Raw genomic sequence first — 17,946 nt, forward strand, 5'->3', positions numbered from 1 at the left:
TAAATTCATCTTGTAAAAATACATTGGTGATTCACAGAATGATACAAGAACTTAAATGGGTAAATTCAGAAGTTAGATTGACTGGTTAAGTGAGGAACATCCTATATGAGTTTTTAAGATCGTAAGGGGATTTAATAGAATACATAAAGAAACCATATTCTAAACGTGGAGCACACAGTCTGAAAATTAATGTAATCCATGACTGAACTGAAAATAATTTATCATTCAATGTATCAGTATTACAAGCTTATGTAGGCTTGTTCCATCGAGAGTGGGGGAGATTCAAACCAGAGGACATGAGTTGAGAGTTAAAGGGCAAAAGTTTAGGGATAGCATGAGGGGGAACTTCTTTATTCAGAGAGTGGTGGCTGTGTGGAACGAGCTTCCAGTAGAAGTGGTAGAGGCAGGTTCGATATTATCATTTAAAGAAAAATTGGATAGGTATATGGACAGGAAAGGAATGGAGGGTTATGGGCTGAGTGCAGGTCGGTGGGACTAGGTGAGAGTAAGAGTTTGGCATGGACTAGAAGGGCCGAGATGGCCTGTTTCTGTGCTGTAATTGTTACATAGTTATATGGTTAATTGATCGGGGATTTTCACTACAGTAGTCAATGGTATTCAGTAAAGGAACTTTGAAGTCACTAAACACAAGCTGATAGAATTATTTGCTTCTATTCTTACCATATGAATTCTTCTTTCAGCTGATGAAACTCAACCAAGACTGGGACCAGATCTATCGAGTAGCTACGAGTGAACTCCAGCAGAGACTGGCAGTACTACAGATGGAGGTTTTAGAAACCAATCAGCATGCATGTGCACTTTCCAAAAAACTAGATAATGAGCAGGTACAGATTGCCAAGATGTTTACTTTGGATGACATATTTGTTGAAATAGGTGTGAATCGTTGCTGTCCCTGACTTTCAGTATTTAGTGGGCTGATCAATCTGACCAACCTGTATTTCTACCTGATCTGAATTTGCTGTTTAGGACATCAGCCACACCCAGAGTACCATCTATAAACACTGTAAGCAAAAACAAGAGATCCTGTGTGCTTGGCAATCCCTGTAATTAGATCTCCAGATCAGGTTGGGGAAATGATGAACAAGGATGAAGTAGAAATATTTCACAAAAAGGCAAAAACCACTATGTTTTGATAGTTTTAAGGGAACTGGGGGATCCTCAGGTTCTTGTAAATAATGGGTTAAGTCTGAGTACCGACTGTGTCTGTGTATTCTGGTTTGTGAATGGCTACAGCATGTTTAAGGTGATGTCTCACTGCTGCTTCTTTGGAGCAAGATAAGTCTAAAAGCTCACACAGAGCCACAAAAGACATCTCCTGAATTTTCACACCTTTTGGTTTCAACAAAAGGCGGTTGCTGATGGAGATAAGACAGGACATTCCTTTCTTCATTAAAGCTTAAATTTGGTGGAGTCTCTTATCTAAGTTATTAAGTTTTGCTCTATTTGAGTAGCTGGAATGTCTATTGAACTGATTGTTCTTTTGTATCGGTGGCCTTATAAATTGTAACAATTCTGGAAGTCGAGCAGTGAACTTGTTTGAACCGCCAGAGGGATGGGAACGCTTCTCCCCCTGATGTCGGGACCAAGTTCCCTCGCCGGCTGAGCTCGAAGAAATAAACTAGTGAAAAGATAAGTAACGATCTTTTTGTGCGGTGGTTATTTGGTCTGGCGAATTTAAGTTTACAGTTCGATGACATAAAAATAGAAATTGGTGGTAGTGGAGGGGAGTGAATGTGAGTAAAGTTAAAGTCTTTACAATTAATTGATTGTATCAACTGTGTACATTGTTTGACTTAATTCTTGTCATCAGTTTTCGGAGTTTGTTTTTACAGGGACGAACTCTAACCTTGTTAGTACTTTATATTCCTTACCCCAGTGAGAAATATAAGGTTCTGATATCTAATATCCATTGACTTGAAAATTCTGTGAGTGTTCATTCTATAAAAGTGCCACAGAGGAAGTAGCTTAAGTGTCCTTGAGCTGAGTTAGTCATCTTTGATTAATGAGTGACTACTTTTGCAAACTCTTCAGCTTACTGTCAGGTTTCAAAAATGCTTGAAGGCATCATGTGCTTCCTTCTGGAATGCTGGGATGGAAATTTAGAACACTCTTTAAAACTTTGGTTAACAGTGAAACAACAAAGTTTGATCTGGATTTTGTATCATTTGTCTCCTTTAAGAGTTGAGTGCACTTATTGGGCTGCATGCTGGAAATAGTGAGAACTTACCACACATGAGTAGTGAATCAGTTTTAACATGGGAAACTCAATAAGGCTGTTCTGTGAACTTGGCAGTTGTAGTTTTTGAGATTTTCACAAGCAAAGTAAGGCTGAACGATTGTATTATTAATACAAAAAACAAAATGATATGAAGCAATTTCTTTAAGCTGAAATAAATGGTGATAATGCTCTGAATTTAATTTGGTGAGGTTAGTTGGCTTTTTATGACCTGGATTGTGAAGCTAGGTGTGAGCCCATGACAGTTTGGTAGAGTTAATAGAGGTTAATGGCAGTTGAAGCAAATTTTGGGTTAAAATGTTCTGCCGGAAGTCTACAAGTCACATAGCTTCTTTTATCTTTTAATCTGAAAAATCTATTAGGTGTGAAACAAAAGTGTGCTAGCCTGAAGATCTTTTAGGGATATTTTCTCCCCACAGTGGAATCAGAATGAGAATCAGAATCAGGTTTATTATCACCAGAATGTGACGTGAAATTTGTTAACTTAGCAGCAGCAGTTCAATGCAATACATAATCTAGCAGAGAAAAGAAAACAAGAAAAACAATTACGTATATTGAATAGATTTTTTTAAATGTGCAAAAACAAAAATACTGTATATAAAAAAAGTGAGGTAATGTCCAAAGATTCAATGTCCAATTAGGTATTGGATGGCAGAGGGGAAGAAGCTGTTCCTGAGTCACTGAGTGTGTGCCTTCAGGCTTCTATACCTCCTACTTGATGGTAACAGTGAGAAGAGGGCATGCCCTGGGTGCTGGAGGTCCTTAATAATGGACGCTGCCTTTCTGAGACACCGCTCCCTGAAGATATCCTGGGTACTTTGGAGGCTAGTACCCACGATGGAGCTGACTAGATTTACAACCTTCTGCAGCTTCTTTCAGTCCTGTTTCAGATATACCTTAATGGTTTTACCTGCCTCTGTCTGTCTGTGCAAATGGCTATTGCCGAGTAATTCTACAAACCTCTGTTAAAATAAATCAGAGGCTCAGTTTTGGAGCTTAAGCCTTTGTAACTTCATTTGGTTTGAGAACAGCATGTACATCTTGCCAAGTTTTCAAATCTTTTTGCCAGCTTTTGTTACTTTTTCAGTTTGGCACTACTATAGTCTCGCAATATGGTCAGTGGTGGCTTTGTCACAAGGTGTCAGAATATGATCTTCCCACTATGTGACATATGAAGGATTTCCTGTTGACCTGAAATATAATGAGACCCTGTAGACTGAAGAAATAGAACAGAGTTGGCCAGATATAGTGCAAAGATACTAAGTAAACCTGGATGTAGAATGCAGTACAAGTTGAATCATATTCATTGATCTTGAAAACTTATCAAAGCGCTACAGGAATCCATTGGAAATCCTTAATTATATTGCACTTGAAGCTAGAGTCAGCATTCTGTAATGTTTTGTAGATCTTCACAGGGAAAACAATCCATTCGCTGATGGTTGTCTCTAATAACAATACAGCGTGTTAAACTGTTTGTAACTAGAGCCTAAGTCCAGTGTTGCATGAACTGAAGAGTTGGGAGTTGTAAGTTACAAAATAAGTCCAGCGAGTTGATTGCTCAATCTTTTGGTAATCATGTACAGTATTGTAATGCAGTATGCTTATCTGGAAGATTTTTTAAACTTCGAGCATTATATTAACAAGTTAAATATTTTTTCAAAGTACATCATGAAGTTTATATGTTCAGAAAAAAAATCATTAGATTTGTTAATAAGTTAAAACTTGGATTTACTATGTAACTTTGTAGATGAGAAAAGTTTCATGCGCTTAGTTCAGAGACAATGAAGGTGGTAATTACAGTCAAACAGGAATTATCAGTTCTAAAGTATCTCTTTGCATAAAGTCAATAGCAGATTGTTTATCCGAAATGTATTCTGGTGAAGGTCATCCTGCTTTGTCTGTCAAGAATGTCAGAAATAATTGCAATATTGTGATAAATGGATTTAATACAGAACTGTCTTTGCTGCCAGACATTAAGTTGTGATACAGATGTATTGTTATGCTACAGTTATGCATGATATATCGCTATGCTGCAGTTTGTTTCCCTGTTTCAAGCAGAACACTTGTGATGGAATAGCAATTGAGAAAGAGATGTGACTAAGTATTTTCCTTCTGATTCAAACTGTTCAGTGCAATCCACACTGTAGCATTATGATCTTTCAACATACCTGTCCAAGCTCAAGGGTAATATTACTGCCTCCAATACGGGAGCTATTTGGTTCTAGAAAATTCCACAAACACTCAGTAGGTGAGAAAGGGAAATAGTTGACATTTTGGGTCTGGGATCCTTAGAACTATGAAAGAGAGAAATAGATTAGTTTAGAACAACCCGCACAAAATGTTTCACAGGTGAAATATTGCCTCACCTGGAAGGACTGTCTGGGATTCTGAGTGGAGGTATATGGGGATTTGTAACACTTCTTCCACTTGTAGGAATAGGTGCTCGGTTGGAAATTAGTGGGGAGGGATGAATGGACAAAGGGATCATAGAGGAGCAATCCTGTGGGAAGCAGAGAGTGACATGGGGAAGTAAATATGTTTGCTGGTAAGATGGTTCAGTTGGTTTAGGTAGCAGAGAGGGAAAGGTGGAACAGAGGGAATACCTCTGATTGAGTGTGATGAGACAGCCTAATATGGCAGTAATGGAAGAGTTCTGATTGGATTAGGCTTCCTGTCTGCGTACTCTGACAATGGCAAACCCTGCTGCTCATGAGTCCCGGCTCCATTCCACATTATCTGTGTTTTCACTGTAGAAATGAGGAAGTGTGGTACTACCAGACTGCCAGTTTTCGGATAAGATGCTGGAATGAGGTCATTATTCACAGCTGCATGCAAATAAGCATGAATCTCCCATGCTAAAGGAAGCTGGGAAAATTCCCAAGTTTCCAAATCATCAACACCATTGACATAATTTGTAGCAATTTCTCTGATTGCCGCATGTTAAATTTTGCTGTATTCAAATTATCTGTCATGTGATCCTACAATAAATCTGTGACTATACTTCATAAATATGTTGCCTTAAAGCATTTAAGACATCTTGAAGACAAGTAACTATCCTCACCCAAAATGTACATAATCAATAATCAGGATATTTGGAGAGAAATTCAAAATCAAAGTACAAGTTAAATCAAAAAAAAACAGATCACCATTTATACTTTTATTTGTTAATAGTTTCATTATATATTTATCAGTATTGGTTTACTTCTGGTGTTTTAACCACAGATTAAAAAAATGGAAAATCTAGCTAATCAATAAGTCAGCTTTCCATCATTGGAGCGGTTAGCTACCATGGGAAAGGCTGATAATTGAAAAGCAGTGACCTTCAGATATTTGCAAATATTACTCCCTTAAATAAAAGTCTTTGAATGATGTTTCAATTATCTGACAACTTCCTCCTTCCTTTCGAGTGCTGACAGAGGGTTTGGCTTGCAATGTCAACTATTTATTCATTTCCATAAATGCTGCCTGACCTCAGTATTCTGTGTGTGTTGTTCTGGATTTCCCCCATCTACAGAATCTCTTGCTTCAATTATCTAAGTTAATTCCAATTCAGTGTTCCTCCAAGTGCAAATGTTTGTATTGGCTAAAAAATACGTGTAGAAATTTGAGTTTGTGCCCTATAAAAGCTGTTCCATCCCAGTGCAAAGCTTAGTTGAAAAAGAAAGTGATATTATATCGGGAGTTTCCTATACGTTGTGAAAGGGAGTTAAAATACTTGTATTAGAATGTTAAGTTTAAGTCTGCCACCGAGGTGGGTGTGGCCATTTCAGCCAAGCTCTGTCTCAATTTTTCCGTGTGGCATGAATTGGAATCCATTGCGGAAAGCCAGTCCTGCCATTTCCTCTGCCAGATTGTCCAGGAGTTTGAACGAAATCCACGAATATAAAAGTTTAGTTTGGATTCGACTGGGCGAGTATTCTTTGAACGCACCACGCTGGACAGAGCATCATACTGAACAACCTGCCTCAGGAACATATTTCAAAACAAAGCCCACCATTTTAGCTAGTTTAGATTTAAAAATGATTGTTCCAAAAACATTTAAGGTCTTTGCTTACTAACACACCAGTCTCATTCCCTTTAGCTTGTACATTTACATTTACACATCTGTATTACAAATCAATCTTAGCATTCCTCAGTCATTCCATGTTATAATGTGATACTATTTCCTTCTCTAATACTATGCAATGTTCTCACTCCATGATGACCACATTACTTCTGCTTTTCTTTAAGTGTTGCCACTCATCTCATCCTCTTGTGAATGTCTAGATACAAAACTATTTGTTTGTCAGTTTATGTTAAGTACTCAGCTTTAATCAGAAATTTTTTTTGTTTATTTCAAAATTAGTGCAAAAGGGAGTATTATGAGCAATCCTTTATGCAAGAAATGAAAAGGAATCAACAGCTTCAGGAATATGTGAAACAGCTAGAAAATAAACTGCACACCATAGGAGAAGGTCAGCAACTGCCACTGGTGAGTATCAAAATGCAAATTGCAGGAATTATGTGTTGGGCAAAATTTAGCACCATCAAAGTTAATAACCGGTAAATTTAACTTCAATTCAGAGTCAGAGACTTTTTTATATTTCAAAGGATCGCATCTCTCAAAGTATTTTATTCAACCCCATTTTAAATGTTCTTAATATCTTGAATTATGAATTATTCCTAGTTCAAAAGATTTGGTAGAACATGACATCCTGTAAATTTCTGTATTTAAGAAATGTAATAGAATTTATTGCAGTAATATATTGGGTGTAATTAAAATTCCAATGTTTTCATGCAGCTGTTTACAATCATAAGTAACTATAAAAATGCCAAAAATACTGTATATCATGTTTGGACTTGCTTTTGTGAAAATATGGAGTTGTATTTCAGTAGTTTCTCTTTTGTGAGCTGACTGACCTATTTCAGCATAACAATATACAGCCACTAGTCTGCATGCCGTAAGTGTAAATGGCAAAACATGTTCACAAGATCAAGGTCATTGTCTCTGATTTTGCACAGATGCTGCCTGGCCTGATAAGTGTTGTCAGCATTTTCTAAGATCATTTATTTCATTTCAAATTTTCAGCATTTTTGGTGTTTTTTTTTGCTCTTGCACATCCTTTTGTGGAAGATGGATGAACCATTCTGTTTTTGTGTGTGTGTGTAGATGTACACATGAATATTTTGTGAATTTCCAGGCTTTTATGATAAATTTCATGCAAGTAATTTTCAAATGTTCTTAATCCTCTGAATTATTATTTAATGAAAATTTGATTTGTTGATAAGGAATATTGCTTGTAACAAATTGTATTGACTTAACACTCTTAACATTGTAAAATATCCCAAAAGCTTTGGAGCGTCATTAGTAATCAACAATCTGACAGCAGGTCATGAAAAAATAATCAAAGAGATTTTGAAGTGCACCTTGAAGGAGGAAAGAGAAATGGAGAAGTGTAGAAATTCTGAGATGTTTGACATCTGAAGCTAATTGACGTGAAAATGCTGGAAAATTACACCGTCAATTTGTGTCAGTTCTTTCTTTCTACAGTGTTATGCAGGAATTCCAGGAAAGTGCTGGAACTTTAGCATTGCCTTATATCATTGCTCACTCTGTAAGCTTGCACAGCTCATTATCACAGCTGTGTTGCATTTAAATCCAGTGGTAGCATTGAGTTTGCTGAATTATCAACAACAGGCTCCAAACATTTCAGATGGTGCTTGAGGGTCTAGAATTATTATTCAAACAATCTTCTGATTGCCTGAAGGTGGGACTTGCTCCAGGGATTTAATTAGGCTTCTAAACTATAATTAACTAACAGAATACATGTTTTGAATTCTAAGCATGTTTTTATTTTTGCTGGAGTGATATTATCATCTATTAATATTTATTAAGCTGTGTTGTAAGCTTGAATTATAATCATTAAACGCAGCTGAAAGATAGCAACGTTTAGGAGACATCAACCATTAAAGAGGTCCAGTTTGCATACTTTTATTTCAGAATAAACTGATCAATGGGCATTCCATTCATACAGAATGTTACCTAACATCATCTCATCAGGATGGGGCCATTCTCCCTAACTGTGACCCTTTTAATTAACACACTGTTCAGTAGCACATGCAAAACTCAGCAGGTCAAGCAGCACCTTTGGAAAAGAGTAAACAGTCAACGATTCAGGCCAAAACCCTTCTCTGGAAAGGAAGGGGAGAAGGCAGTGTAAGAAGGTGGGAGGAGGGGAAGCAGTACAAGGTGGCAGGTGACAGGTGAGGGGGAGGGTTGAAGTAAAGAGCTGGGAAGTCGATTGATGAAAGAGATACAGGGCTGGAGAGAGGAGAATTTGATAAGAGGGGACAGAAGACAATGGGGGAAAAAGGGGAAGGGGGAGGGAGCACCAGTGGGAGGTGATGAGCAGGTAAGGAGATAGGGTGAGAGAGAGAGAGAGAAACAACTTCCCAGCTCTTTACCTCACCCCTCCCCCTCTCTCAGTTTCACCAATCATATGCCAGCTTGTACTACTTCTTTCCCCTCCCCTCACCTTCTTTCTCTGACTTCTACCCTTACTTTCCAGTTCTGAAGAAGGGTCTCGGTCCAAAACCTCGAATGCTTACTCCTGTCCATAGAGGCTACCTGACTTGCTGAGTTCATCCAGCATTTAGTGTGTGTTGCTTTGGATTTCTAGCATCTGCAGATTTTTTTCACCTTTGTGATACACTGTTCAGTTATTTCTGGAATGCGAGTCAAATGCCTTTGATTGTGCTCACTGCGGCATTTCAAGTTTCTCTTATGACAGATTTATAGTCAGAGGATCAAGGAAAATATTCTTGCTTGTGACATTTGAAATGAGTATTATGAAGCACAGGCAAATCTGGGCATTGTTTTGCACTGATTGATGTTGCATGATTGTTTAGAAAGATCAGCCATGGAGACCAACTCTAAGTGATAAAACAGCCGACAATATTGTCCAAAAACCAGAAGTGAATCAAAAACAAGCAGTGCCCTCATCAGCAAACCACGCGCAGGCCTTGGCAAAGTCACGGGAGCCAGGTCATTGCAGAATGACAAAGCCAGAAGAAAGCCAACACAGACCTCCATATGGGATCTCCCAGAAGGAGTGTACGGAGCTTCTCGATCAAATGGCTGCCCTTATGTGTCAGGTAGGGGCAATTCTTCTTCTCCATGGGTTTGTTGACTTAGCTCAGTTTGCAATGGTGCTTCACTTATTCACAAGTGAATGAAAATCACAAAATGTTAAATATATCAAGATACAATGGGGAAGAGTATTGGTTTGGGAAGCAAACAACTAAAGACCAATATAAGAATGAAAGAATCTGACTCTTTTATTACCTGAATTTTGCTACCTCTTGCCTTTCGTCATCTGAAAGCTTAAACAATGGTGTAGATCCTGCAATATGGAAAGTGATGCACAGATGTCTCTGCCTGGTACGACCGCAACTTTTTTTTTCTTTGAATAGTCATGTAAAGGCAAATAGCGCTGTGCAGAAGCAGCTTGATAGATTCTGTGTTCCGTTAGTCAAGGCAAGCCCCTTGCAACAGTGTGAACTGCTGAATATTTTTGGAAAAGGGATAATCCAAATCCAAAAATAAGCCTACATTTGTGCTAGAAAGTTCGTGAACCCTGTAGAATTTTCTCTCTTTTTGCATAAATATCAGTTCTTCACGCAAGTCCTAAAATTAGATGAAGAGATCCCAATTAAATAAATAACACAGAAACATTATACTTGTTCATTTATTTATTGGGAAAAACAATCCAATATTGCATGTATTTGTTGGAAAAAGTATGTGAACCTTTGCTTTCAGTAACTAGTGTGATGCCCCTGTCCCCCGTTGTACAGCAATAACATCAACTAAATGTTTCTGGTAACTAATAATCAGTCCTGCATATTGGCTTGGAGGAATTTTAGGCCATTCCTACATATAGAACTGCTTCAGCTCTGGGATGTTGGTGGGCTTCCTTGCATGAACTGCTTGCTTCATGTCCTTCCACAACATTTCTATAGGATTAAGGTCAGGACTTTGACTTGGCCAATCCAAAACACAAATTTTCTTCTTTTTAAACCATTCTGTTGTTGATTTACTCTTGTTTTTTGGATCATTGTCTTGCTGCATTATCCAACTTCAATTAACCTCGAGATGATGGACTGCTACACTGACTTTCTCCTATCAAATGTCTTGATACAATTTTGAATTCATTGCTCCCTCAATGATTGCAAGCTGTTCAAGCCCTGAGTTAGCAAAGCAGCCCCAAACCATGATGCTCCTTCCACCATGCTTCACAATTGGGATGAGGTTTGGGTGTTGGTGTACAGAGCCCTTTTTCCTCTCAATATAGCAACATGCATTTCTGCCAAAAACTTGAACTTGTGTCTCATCTATCCACAGAACATTGTCCCAGAAGCATTGTAGAACATCCAGGTGGTTCTTTGCAAACTTGAGACATGCAGCAAAATTTATTTTGGGGGGCAGTGGTTTCCTCTGTGGTGTCCCTCCATAAACACCATGCTTGTTCAATGGTGCAGGCCAGGCAGCATCTCTAGGAAGGGGTGCAGTCGACGTTTCAGGCCGAGACCTGACGAAGGGTCTCGGCCTGAAACGACGACTGCACCTCTTCCTAGAGATGCTGCCTGGCCCGCTGCGTTCACCAGCAACTTTGATGTGTGTTGCTTGAATTTCCAGCATCTGCAGAATTCCTGTTGTATGCTTGTTCAATGTTTTTTTTTATATAGTGGACACATGAACAGAGACTTTAGCAGGTTCTAGAGACTCTGCAAGTCTTTTGCTGTTACCCTTGGGTTCTTTTTTACCTCCGTCAGCACTGTACATTGTGCTGTTGGTGTGATCTTTGCAGGATGCCCAATCCCTGGGAGAGTAGCAAGAGTACTGAGTTCCCTCCATTCACAAATGATTTCTCTTACTGTGGACCAATGAACACTCGGATCGTGAGAAATGTTTTTGTAGCCTTTTCCCGCTTCATGTATTTCCTCGAAGGTCCGCTGAAAGTTGTTTTGATCGAGGCATGGTGCACATAACTAGACCTTTCATGAGAACAGGCGTCTGAGTTAGCAACCTGACTTTGTGTGTTTTTTATATAGGTCAGGGCACCTCTACAACCCACACCTCCAATCTCATCTCATTAATTGGTACACCTGACTCCAAATAGCTTTTGTAGAAGGCATTACCCCAGAGGTTCACATACTTTTTCCAGTAAATACACGTAATATTGGATCATTTTCTCTCGCACTCTCGCTCTCTCTCATATATATGAACAGGTATAATGTTTTTTGTGCTATTTATTTAATTGAGTTCTCTCTAACTAGTGTTAGGACACGTGAAGATCTGATCACATTTTAGGTCATATTTATTCAGAAATAGAGAAAGTTCTGCAGGGTTCACAAACTTTCTAGCACCACTGTATGTCTGTGTGAGAAAGGCCAGGGTTTTTGCAGGTAAAAAGCAGTGGTTCCAAACAGTGGTGCATCTGAGACACAGTGCAATTGTTGCTAAACATAGGACCCAAACTCATTGGATATCATGAAGTGCTCTGACTGTCAAAATTGTGTGCCTTGGAGAATCAGCTCTTGGATCTTGAGCCTGGTTAGATGTGGAGTGAAGAATCTCAGATGTTATGAACTTCCAATAGCTTTGTGGAAGAAATTCGTAGAAATGTTTTTTTTTATTACTTCAGTGAATAAACTTAACACTTAAAATTGTTTAAAAATTGTTTTGGAACATTAGACAAATTCAGCAACATTTAAAATCCTTGCAGCCAACAAACTGGAAGTGGGCATGGTCACATTACAAAGCTGTTAAAGAGTTTGCATTGCTGAGCCAACAAGTGTGTCATTGGAGCCCTTAACATCCAGACCAGGTATATTTATTTGTCAGGTGACCTGAAACTGTGATTGAAGGAGGTAGGCCCACATCATCAGGATCTAAAGCAATTCAACAAGGATAGAAATTGTGATGTGCATGTATCTCCAGTCTACAATGGCTGAATAGTGAGATCCCGGGTGTCTCTGGTGAGCCACAGACCTTATTATCCTTACGGCAATGAAGAGGGCAGAAATGCTACCAATTGCTCTTCTAATACCAAGGAGCTAGCATTGGGCAAGTGTGGGTAGGTTGAACAAAGAGGATCAAAACTGGTGATATGAGACTGCAGATGCAAAGTTTAGAGCAGAATAACAAACAATAGACAAAGGGTCTGAACCTAGAATGTGTGTCCAGTTGTTTTCGCAGATCCAGCCTGTTGTAAACTTTCTTTGGTAGTCATCTTATGGAACAAAATATGGTTCATTAAAGTTATGAATTTTTCAGAAATGGTTTTTGATCACCTGTCATCCCAAGATCTGGTCTAAGTGAAACCGATGTTGCTACTGGCTTCTGGAGGTTGATTCAGTCAAACAGATAAACCTTTTTAAAAAGGACAATTCCCTCTTTCAATTCTGGAGGGTCAATTTTCTATAATTTTGTGACTTTTTGTAATAACAATGACAGAAATGATTAAAGTTTGATCCAAAATTGAATTCCATTATTTATTGAAATGTAGACAAAGCTGTTTGAATCAGATTATAAGACGGAGCGCAAAGATCGACAACGCACTCAAGCTGAAAATGAAAGACTAAAGAAAGTAACAGAAGATATGTATTTGCAGATGAATCTTCTTCAGGAACAGGTATGTTGCACTTATTCCAATTTCCTCCTCCACACAGCCCCCCAAACCACTTTCCAGAGTGCAGACCTTCCATGACCTCTGCCTTCTGGTTTTGGTGCATCATGGGTAAGTTTAGAAAATTACAAGTAGGTGTTTGACAGAGAGGAACAATTTCTGGTTGCACAGTTTCTGTCAGATTGAGCCTGGATGCCAACTAATTTTGCAAAGATATGCTAAATCAGCATGAAGTCCTTTCCTCTCTGAAATTGTTGCTATGTTACTTTTTCACCTGATACCCTGGGCAGTAACTTGGTATGCGATTCAGAAAGCTACAGGCCATTCTGGGAGAGGAAATGGACACTGCAATACCGTCTTTAATCCACTTCAGGCTACAGAATGCATCCCCTTGTAGAGAAAAAATAGGTGGGAGTGCTTTATACAGTGAAAATTGAACAAATAGGATAAATTTTAAGAGGCTATTTAAGGTGAAGAAGGTTGGAATCACAGTGGAATTATCTCTTTGTTTCTTATATATTCTTTTTCTCTGGAAACTTTAATATGCTGTGTACATACATCTATTGATGCTTCTGGACACGTCTTCAGTGATGTTCCTGGAATCATCGGGTGTTTTGGGTCTTTCAACATCATACAACCTCCTCCAGGTGACCCAGCCGGGGCTGATCAGACCCCAGCTGGTGTCCAGATGGCTAGCTACTTATGACTCCATGGCTCCCCTCTTTTGAGCCACAGCCATCTTGAGGCCCTCTCTGCCGCATCGGTGGTACTGCGGATGGCTCTCCTCTTCCTCCCTCCCTCGATGCCCAAAATTCTGAAGGCTCTAACTAAAGAACGGGCTACGAATCCCCTACACCCAACCTCCACTGGGAGACACCTCGCTCACCGTTCAACCTGCTGACAGTTGCTGACCAGTCCTGCGTACTTGGAGAGCTTCCTTTCAAAGGTCTCCTCCAAGCTATCTTCCCTTAACATGTTTCTCAAACTTGTTTCACTGTAATTGAATGAAAACATCTGTAATTGTAAGCATGGAACTGTGCTTTTTACAGGAAGTTATTTCAAACTAATAAAAAAACACTTTTGTTATTTAAGCTATTGCGGTAAATGCAGTGCAGAGGTTCCTCTTGCATCCAGTCTGCCCTTAGAACACTTCTTACAGCCCGTTCACTGTTTTCTCAACCAATCAATGCATCAGGCAATGTACTGATCTTGTATTTAGTTTATGTTCTAAGTGGCATGAGCAACCCTTTCCATATGCGGGTCATGATAACTTGGCGGGGGGGCGGTTGGTGTGGTTCCAAAGTCCAATATAGATGGAATTTTAAGATTAGTAGCTGCCTCACTTTTGGGCTACTGGGAGCAATGAAAACAAAGATTTAATATTTGTAGTGTTGCTTGTGAGATTGCTGTTTGGACGTATGAGAATTAGTTTCCCATTTCATACTTCGAAATAAATGGAGCCTACTGGAAATGGCTTGAGATTAAGTTCCGCTTTCTCTGCCACTCAGAAGTAGGTTGAGCTCTTCTGTTACATTAGAGGCATTGTGTTCGTGCAAGGTATTTAACTGAGCCAGTGTAATTGGGTGGCTTCAATCTGTACTATAATCAGTCAGTAAAACCAGATTGTCTTCATTACATCAACAAATGCAAACTGACTTTCAACTACAGTCAGTTTGTGAACCAGTCCGGCCTTTTGTTCTGTGTTATAATCAGAACACAGAACAGAAAGTAAGAGAGGATGCACGTTTATTTTTAGTAGTTGTGTACTTTCTGATATGCAAAAATTCATAGGTCACGTTAAGATTGGACTATGAGATGTATTGTCATGTGTTGATGGTTGCTGCTTTTTTTAACTTTACAGTAGGCATGAACATTATTAATTGCTACTCACTGCAGCAGAGGCAAACCTTTCAACATTTCCATGATATGAGTGCTTAAAGAAGTAGCCCAAGAAATAGTGGATGCATTAGTGATAATTTTTCAAAACTCGTTAGATTCTGGACTAGTTCCTGAGGATTGGAGGGTGGCTAATGTAACCCCACTTTTTAAAAAAGGAGGGAGAGAGAAACCGGGGAATTATAGGCCGGTTAGCCTAACGTCGGTGGTGGGGAAACTGCTGGAGTCAGTTATCAAGGATGTGATAACAGCACATTTGGAAAGCGGTGAAATGATCAGACAAAGTCAGCATGGATTTGTGAAAGGAAAATCATGTCTGACGAATCTCATAGAATTTTTTGAGGATGTAACTAGTAGAGTGGATAGGGGAGAACCAGTGGATGTGGTATATTTGGATTTTCAAAAGGCTTTTGACAAGGTCCCACACAGGAGATTAGTGTGCAAACTTAAAGCACACAGTATTGGGGGTAAGGTATTGGTGTGGGTGGAGAATTGGTTAGCAGACAGGAAGCAAAGAGTGGGAATAAACGGGACCTTTTCAGAATGGCAGGCGGTGACTAGTGGGGTACCGCAAGGCTCAGTGCTGGGACCCCAGTTGTTTACAATATATATTAATGACTTGGATGAGGGAATTAAATGCAGCATCTCCAAGTTTGCGGATGACACGAAGCTGGGTGGCAGTGTTAGCTGTGAGGAGGATGCTAAGAGGATGCAGGGTGACTTGGATAGGTGGGGTGAGTGGGCAAATTCATGGCAGATGCAATTTAATGTGGATAAATGTGAAGTTATCCACTTTGGTGGCAAAAATAGGAAAACAGATTATTATCTGAATGGTGGCCGATTAGGAAAAGGGGAGGTGCAACGAGACCTGGGTGTCATTATACACCAGTCATTGAAAGTGGGCATGCAGGTACAGCAGGCGGTGAAAAAGGCGAATGGTATGCTGGCATTTATAGCAAGAGGATTCGAGTACAGGAGCAGGGAGGTACTACTGCAGTTGTACAAGGCCTTGGTGAGACCACACCTGGAGTATTGTGTGCAGTTTTGGTCCCCTAATCTGAGGAAAGACATCTTTGCCATAGAGGGAGTACAAAGAAGGTTCACCAGATTGATTCCTGGGATGGCTGGACTTTCATATGAAGAAAGACTGGATGAATTGGGCTTGTACTGGTTGGAATTTAGAAGATTGAGGGGGGATCTGATTGAAACGTATAAGATCCTAAAAGGATTGGACAGGCTAGATGCAGGAAGATTGTTCCTGATGTTGGGGAAGTCCAGAACGAGGGGTCACAGTTTGAGGATAGAGGGGAAGCCTTTTAGGACCGAGATTAGGAAAAACTTCTTCACACAGAGAGTGGTGAATCTGTGGAATTTTCTGCCACAGGAAACTGTTGAGGCCAGTTCATTGGCTATATTTAAGAGGGAGTTAGACATGGCCCTTGTGGCTACGGGGGTCAGGGGGTATGGACGGAAGGCTGGGGCAGGGTTCTGAGTTGGATGATCAGCCATGATCATAATAAATGGCGGTGCAGGCTCGAAGGGCCGAATGGCCTACTCGTGCACCTATTTTCTATGTTTCTATGACCAAATTCCCTCAATCGTATGTTGGTGAAATGGAGGGAAACTGGGGTCGAGGGGGAGAAACCTTCAATGATGAATTGTTACTCTGAGTGGGACACAAAAAAATCTTGCTTTCCCTAATGATTTTAGTTATATTCAGTTTTGCCTCTTAGAACCAAGGATGGTATCAGTCTACAGTTCCCCATTTTAAGACGTGTACTGCTTAAGAGAACACATTTGACGGAACCCATGGATGTGATTTATCTCTGATTTAGTTTTGAGATATCACAAGACTAGCTTTTCCCTTATTCAGAAAAGTAGTTAAATTCCACTGGGCTTCCATGAGTCACAAAACTGATGCTGAAACCATTGTTCCGCCTTGAAAGGTGTCCAGTTTTTAAAATCATCAACAAACGTTCACATGAATTCATTATAAATGAAGGGATAGATTTTATGTTCTTTAGGTTTCTCTAAATACAATTCAAGTTTCAGTCACTTGAGCTTTACAGGAATCTCTCACTGGTCTTATCAGTGCTGCTGTGTAATCAAATGCTTATAAGCAAAACTGTAGGAGCATTACAGCTCAGAACATCAGTCCAATCCAGCATTTTCATAAAAGCAATCTGATCAGACCCAGTTCCCTACTCTTTCCCCAGAGTCTGTCCCTTTCAAATACTTATCCACCTCATATTTACCAGATCCAGTTCCAATGTCCCATGACTCCAAGCCCACCTCACTGCACCATCTTTTCAACAACATATGAGCATGCACTGTACTCTATTTCTGATGTCAGCAATGCTTGGCCATAGGAGCAAGCTGAAAGGCCACACAGATTTGGCGAGTTGGTGTTAGAAATAATGGGTGACTTGTTTTTAAAAAAGCTAGCGCTCACCAGGAGACATTGAAACATAGAAAACCTGCAGCACAATACTGGCCCCTCAGCCCACAAAGTTGTGGCGAACATGACCTTACCTTAGAAATTACCTACCGTTACACCTAGCCCTCTCTTAAAAGACCCTATCGTATCTGGCTCCACCATCGTCACTGGCAGCCCACTCCACACACTCACCACTCTCTGCGTTTTTAAAAAAAACTTACCCCTGACATCTCCTCTATACCTACTCCCAAGCACCTTAAATCTATGCCCTCAGGTGCTAGCCATTTCAGCCCTGGGGAAAAAAAGCCTCTTATCATCTTATATACCTCTATCAGGTCACCTCTGTCGCTCCAAGGAAAAAAGGCGAGTTTACTCAACCTATCTCAGAAGGCGTGCTCCCCAATCCAGGCAACATCCTTGTAAATCTCCTCTGCGTCCTTTCTATGGTTTCCACATCCTTCCTATAGTGAGGTGACCAGAACTGAGCACAGTACTCCAAGTGGGGTCTGACTAGGTCCTATATAGATCTAACATTACCTCACGGGTCCTAAACTCAGTCCCACGATTGATGAAGGCCAATGCACCATGCGCTTTCTTAACCACAGAGTCAACCTGCGTAGCAGCTTTGAGTGTCCTATGGACTCAGACCCCAAGATCCCTCTGATCCTCCACACTGCCATCATATTTGA

The 17,946-nt window shown here is 39.9% G+C and overlaps 1 protein-coding gene across 2 annotated transcripts in view; it reads left to right on the top strand.

Moving 5' to 3' along the window:
* si:ch211-153b23.7 (TNFAIP3-interacting protein 1) overlaps positions 1–17,946 on the top strand; it is a 39,563-nt gene that overhangs the window by 14,420 nt on the left and 7,197 nt on the right. For both annotated transcript variants that reach the window (XM_063061383.1, XM_063061384.1), the window contains 4 exons: positions 702–845; positions 6,603–6,728; positions 9,146–9,391; positions 12,805–12,930. In XM_063061383.1, the coding sequence (XP_062917453.1) occupies positions 702–845; positions 6,603–6,728; positions 9,146–9,391; positions 12,805–12,930 (642 nt within the window). The remainder of the gene's footprint in view (positions 1–701; positions 846–6,602; positions 6,729–9,145; positions 9,392–12,804; positions 12,931–17,946) is intronic.

Source organism: Mobula hypostoma, chromosome 10 (genome assembly GCF_963921235.1).
Source record: "Mobula hypostoma chromosome 10, sMobHyp1.1, whole genome shotgun sequence".
NCBI lineage: Eukaryota > Metazoa > Chordata > Chondrichthyes > Myliobatiformes > Myliobatidae > Mobula > Mobula hypostoma.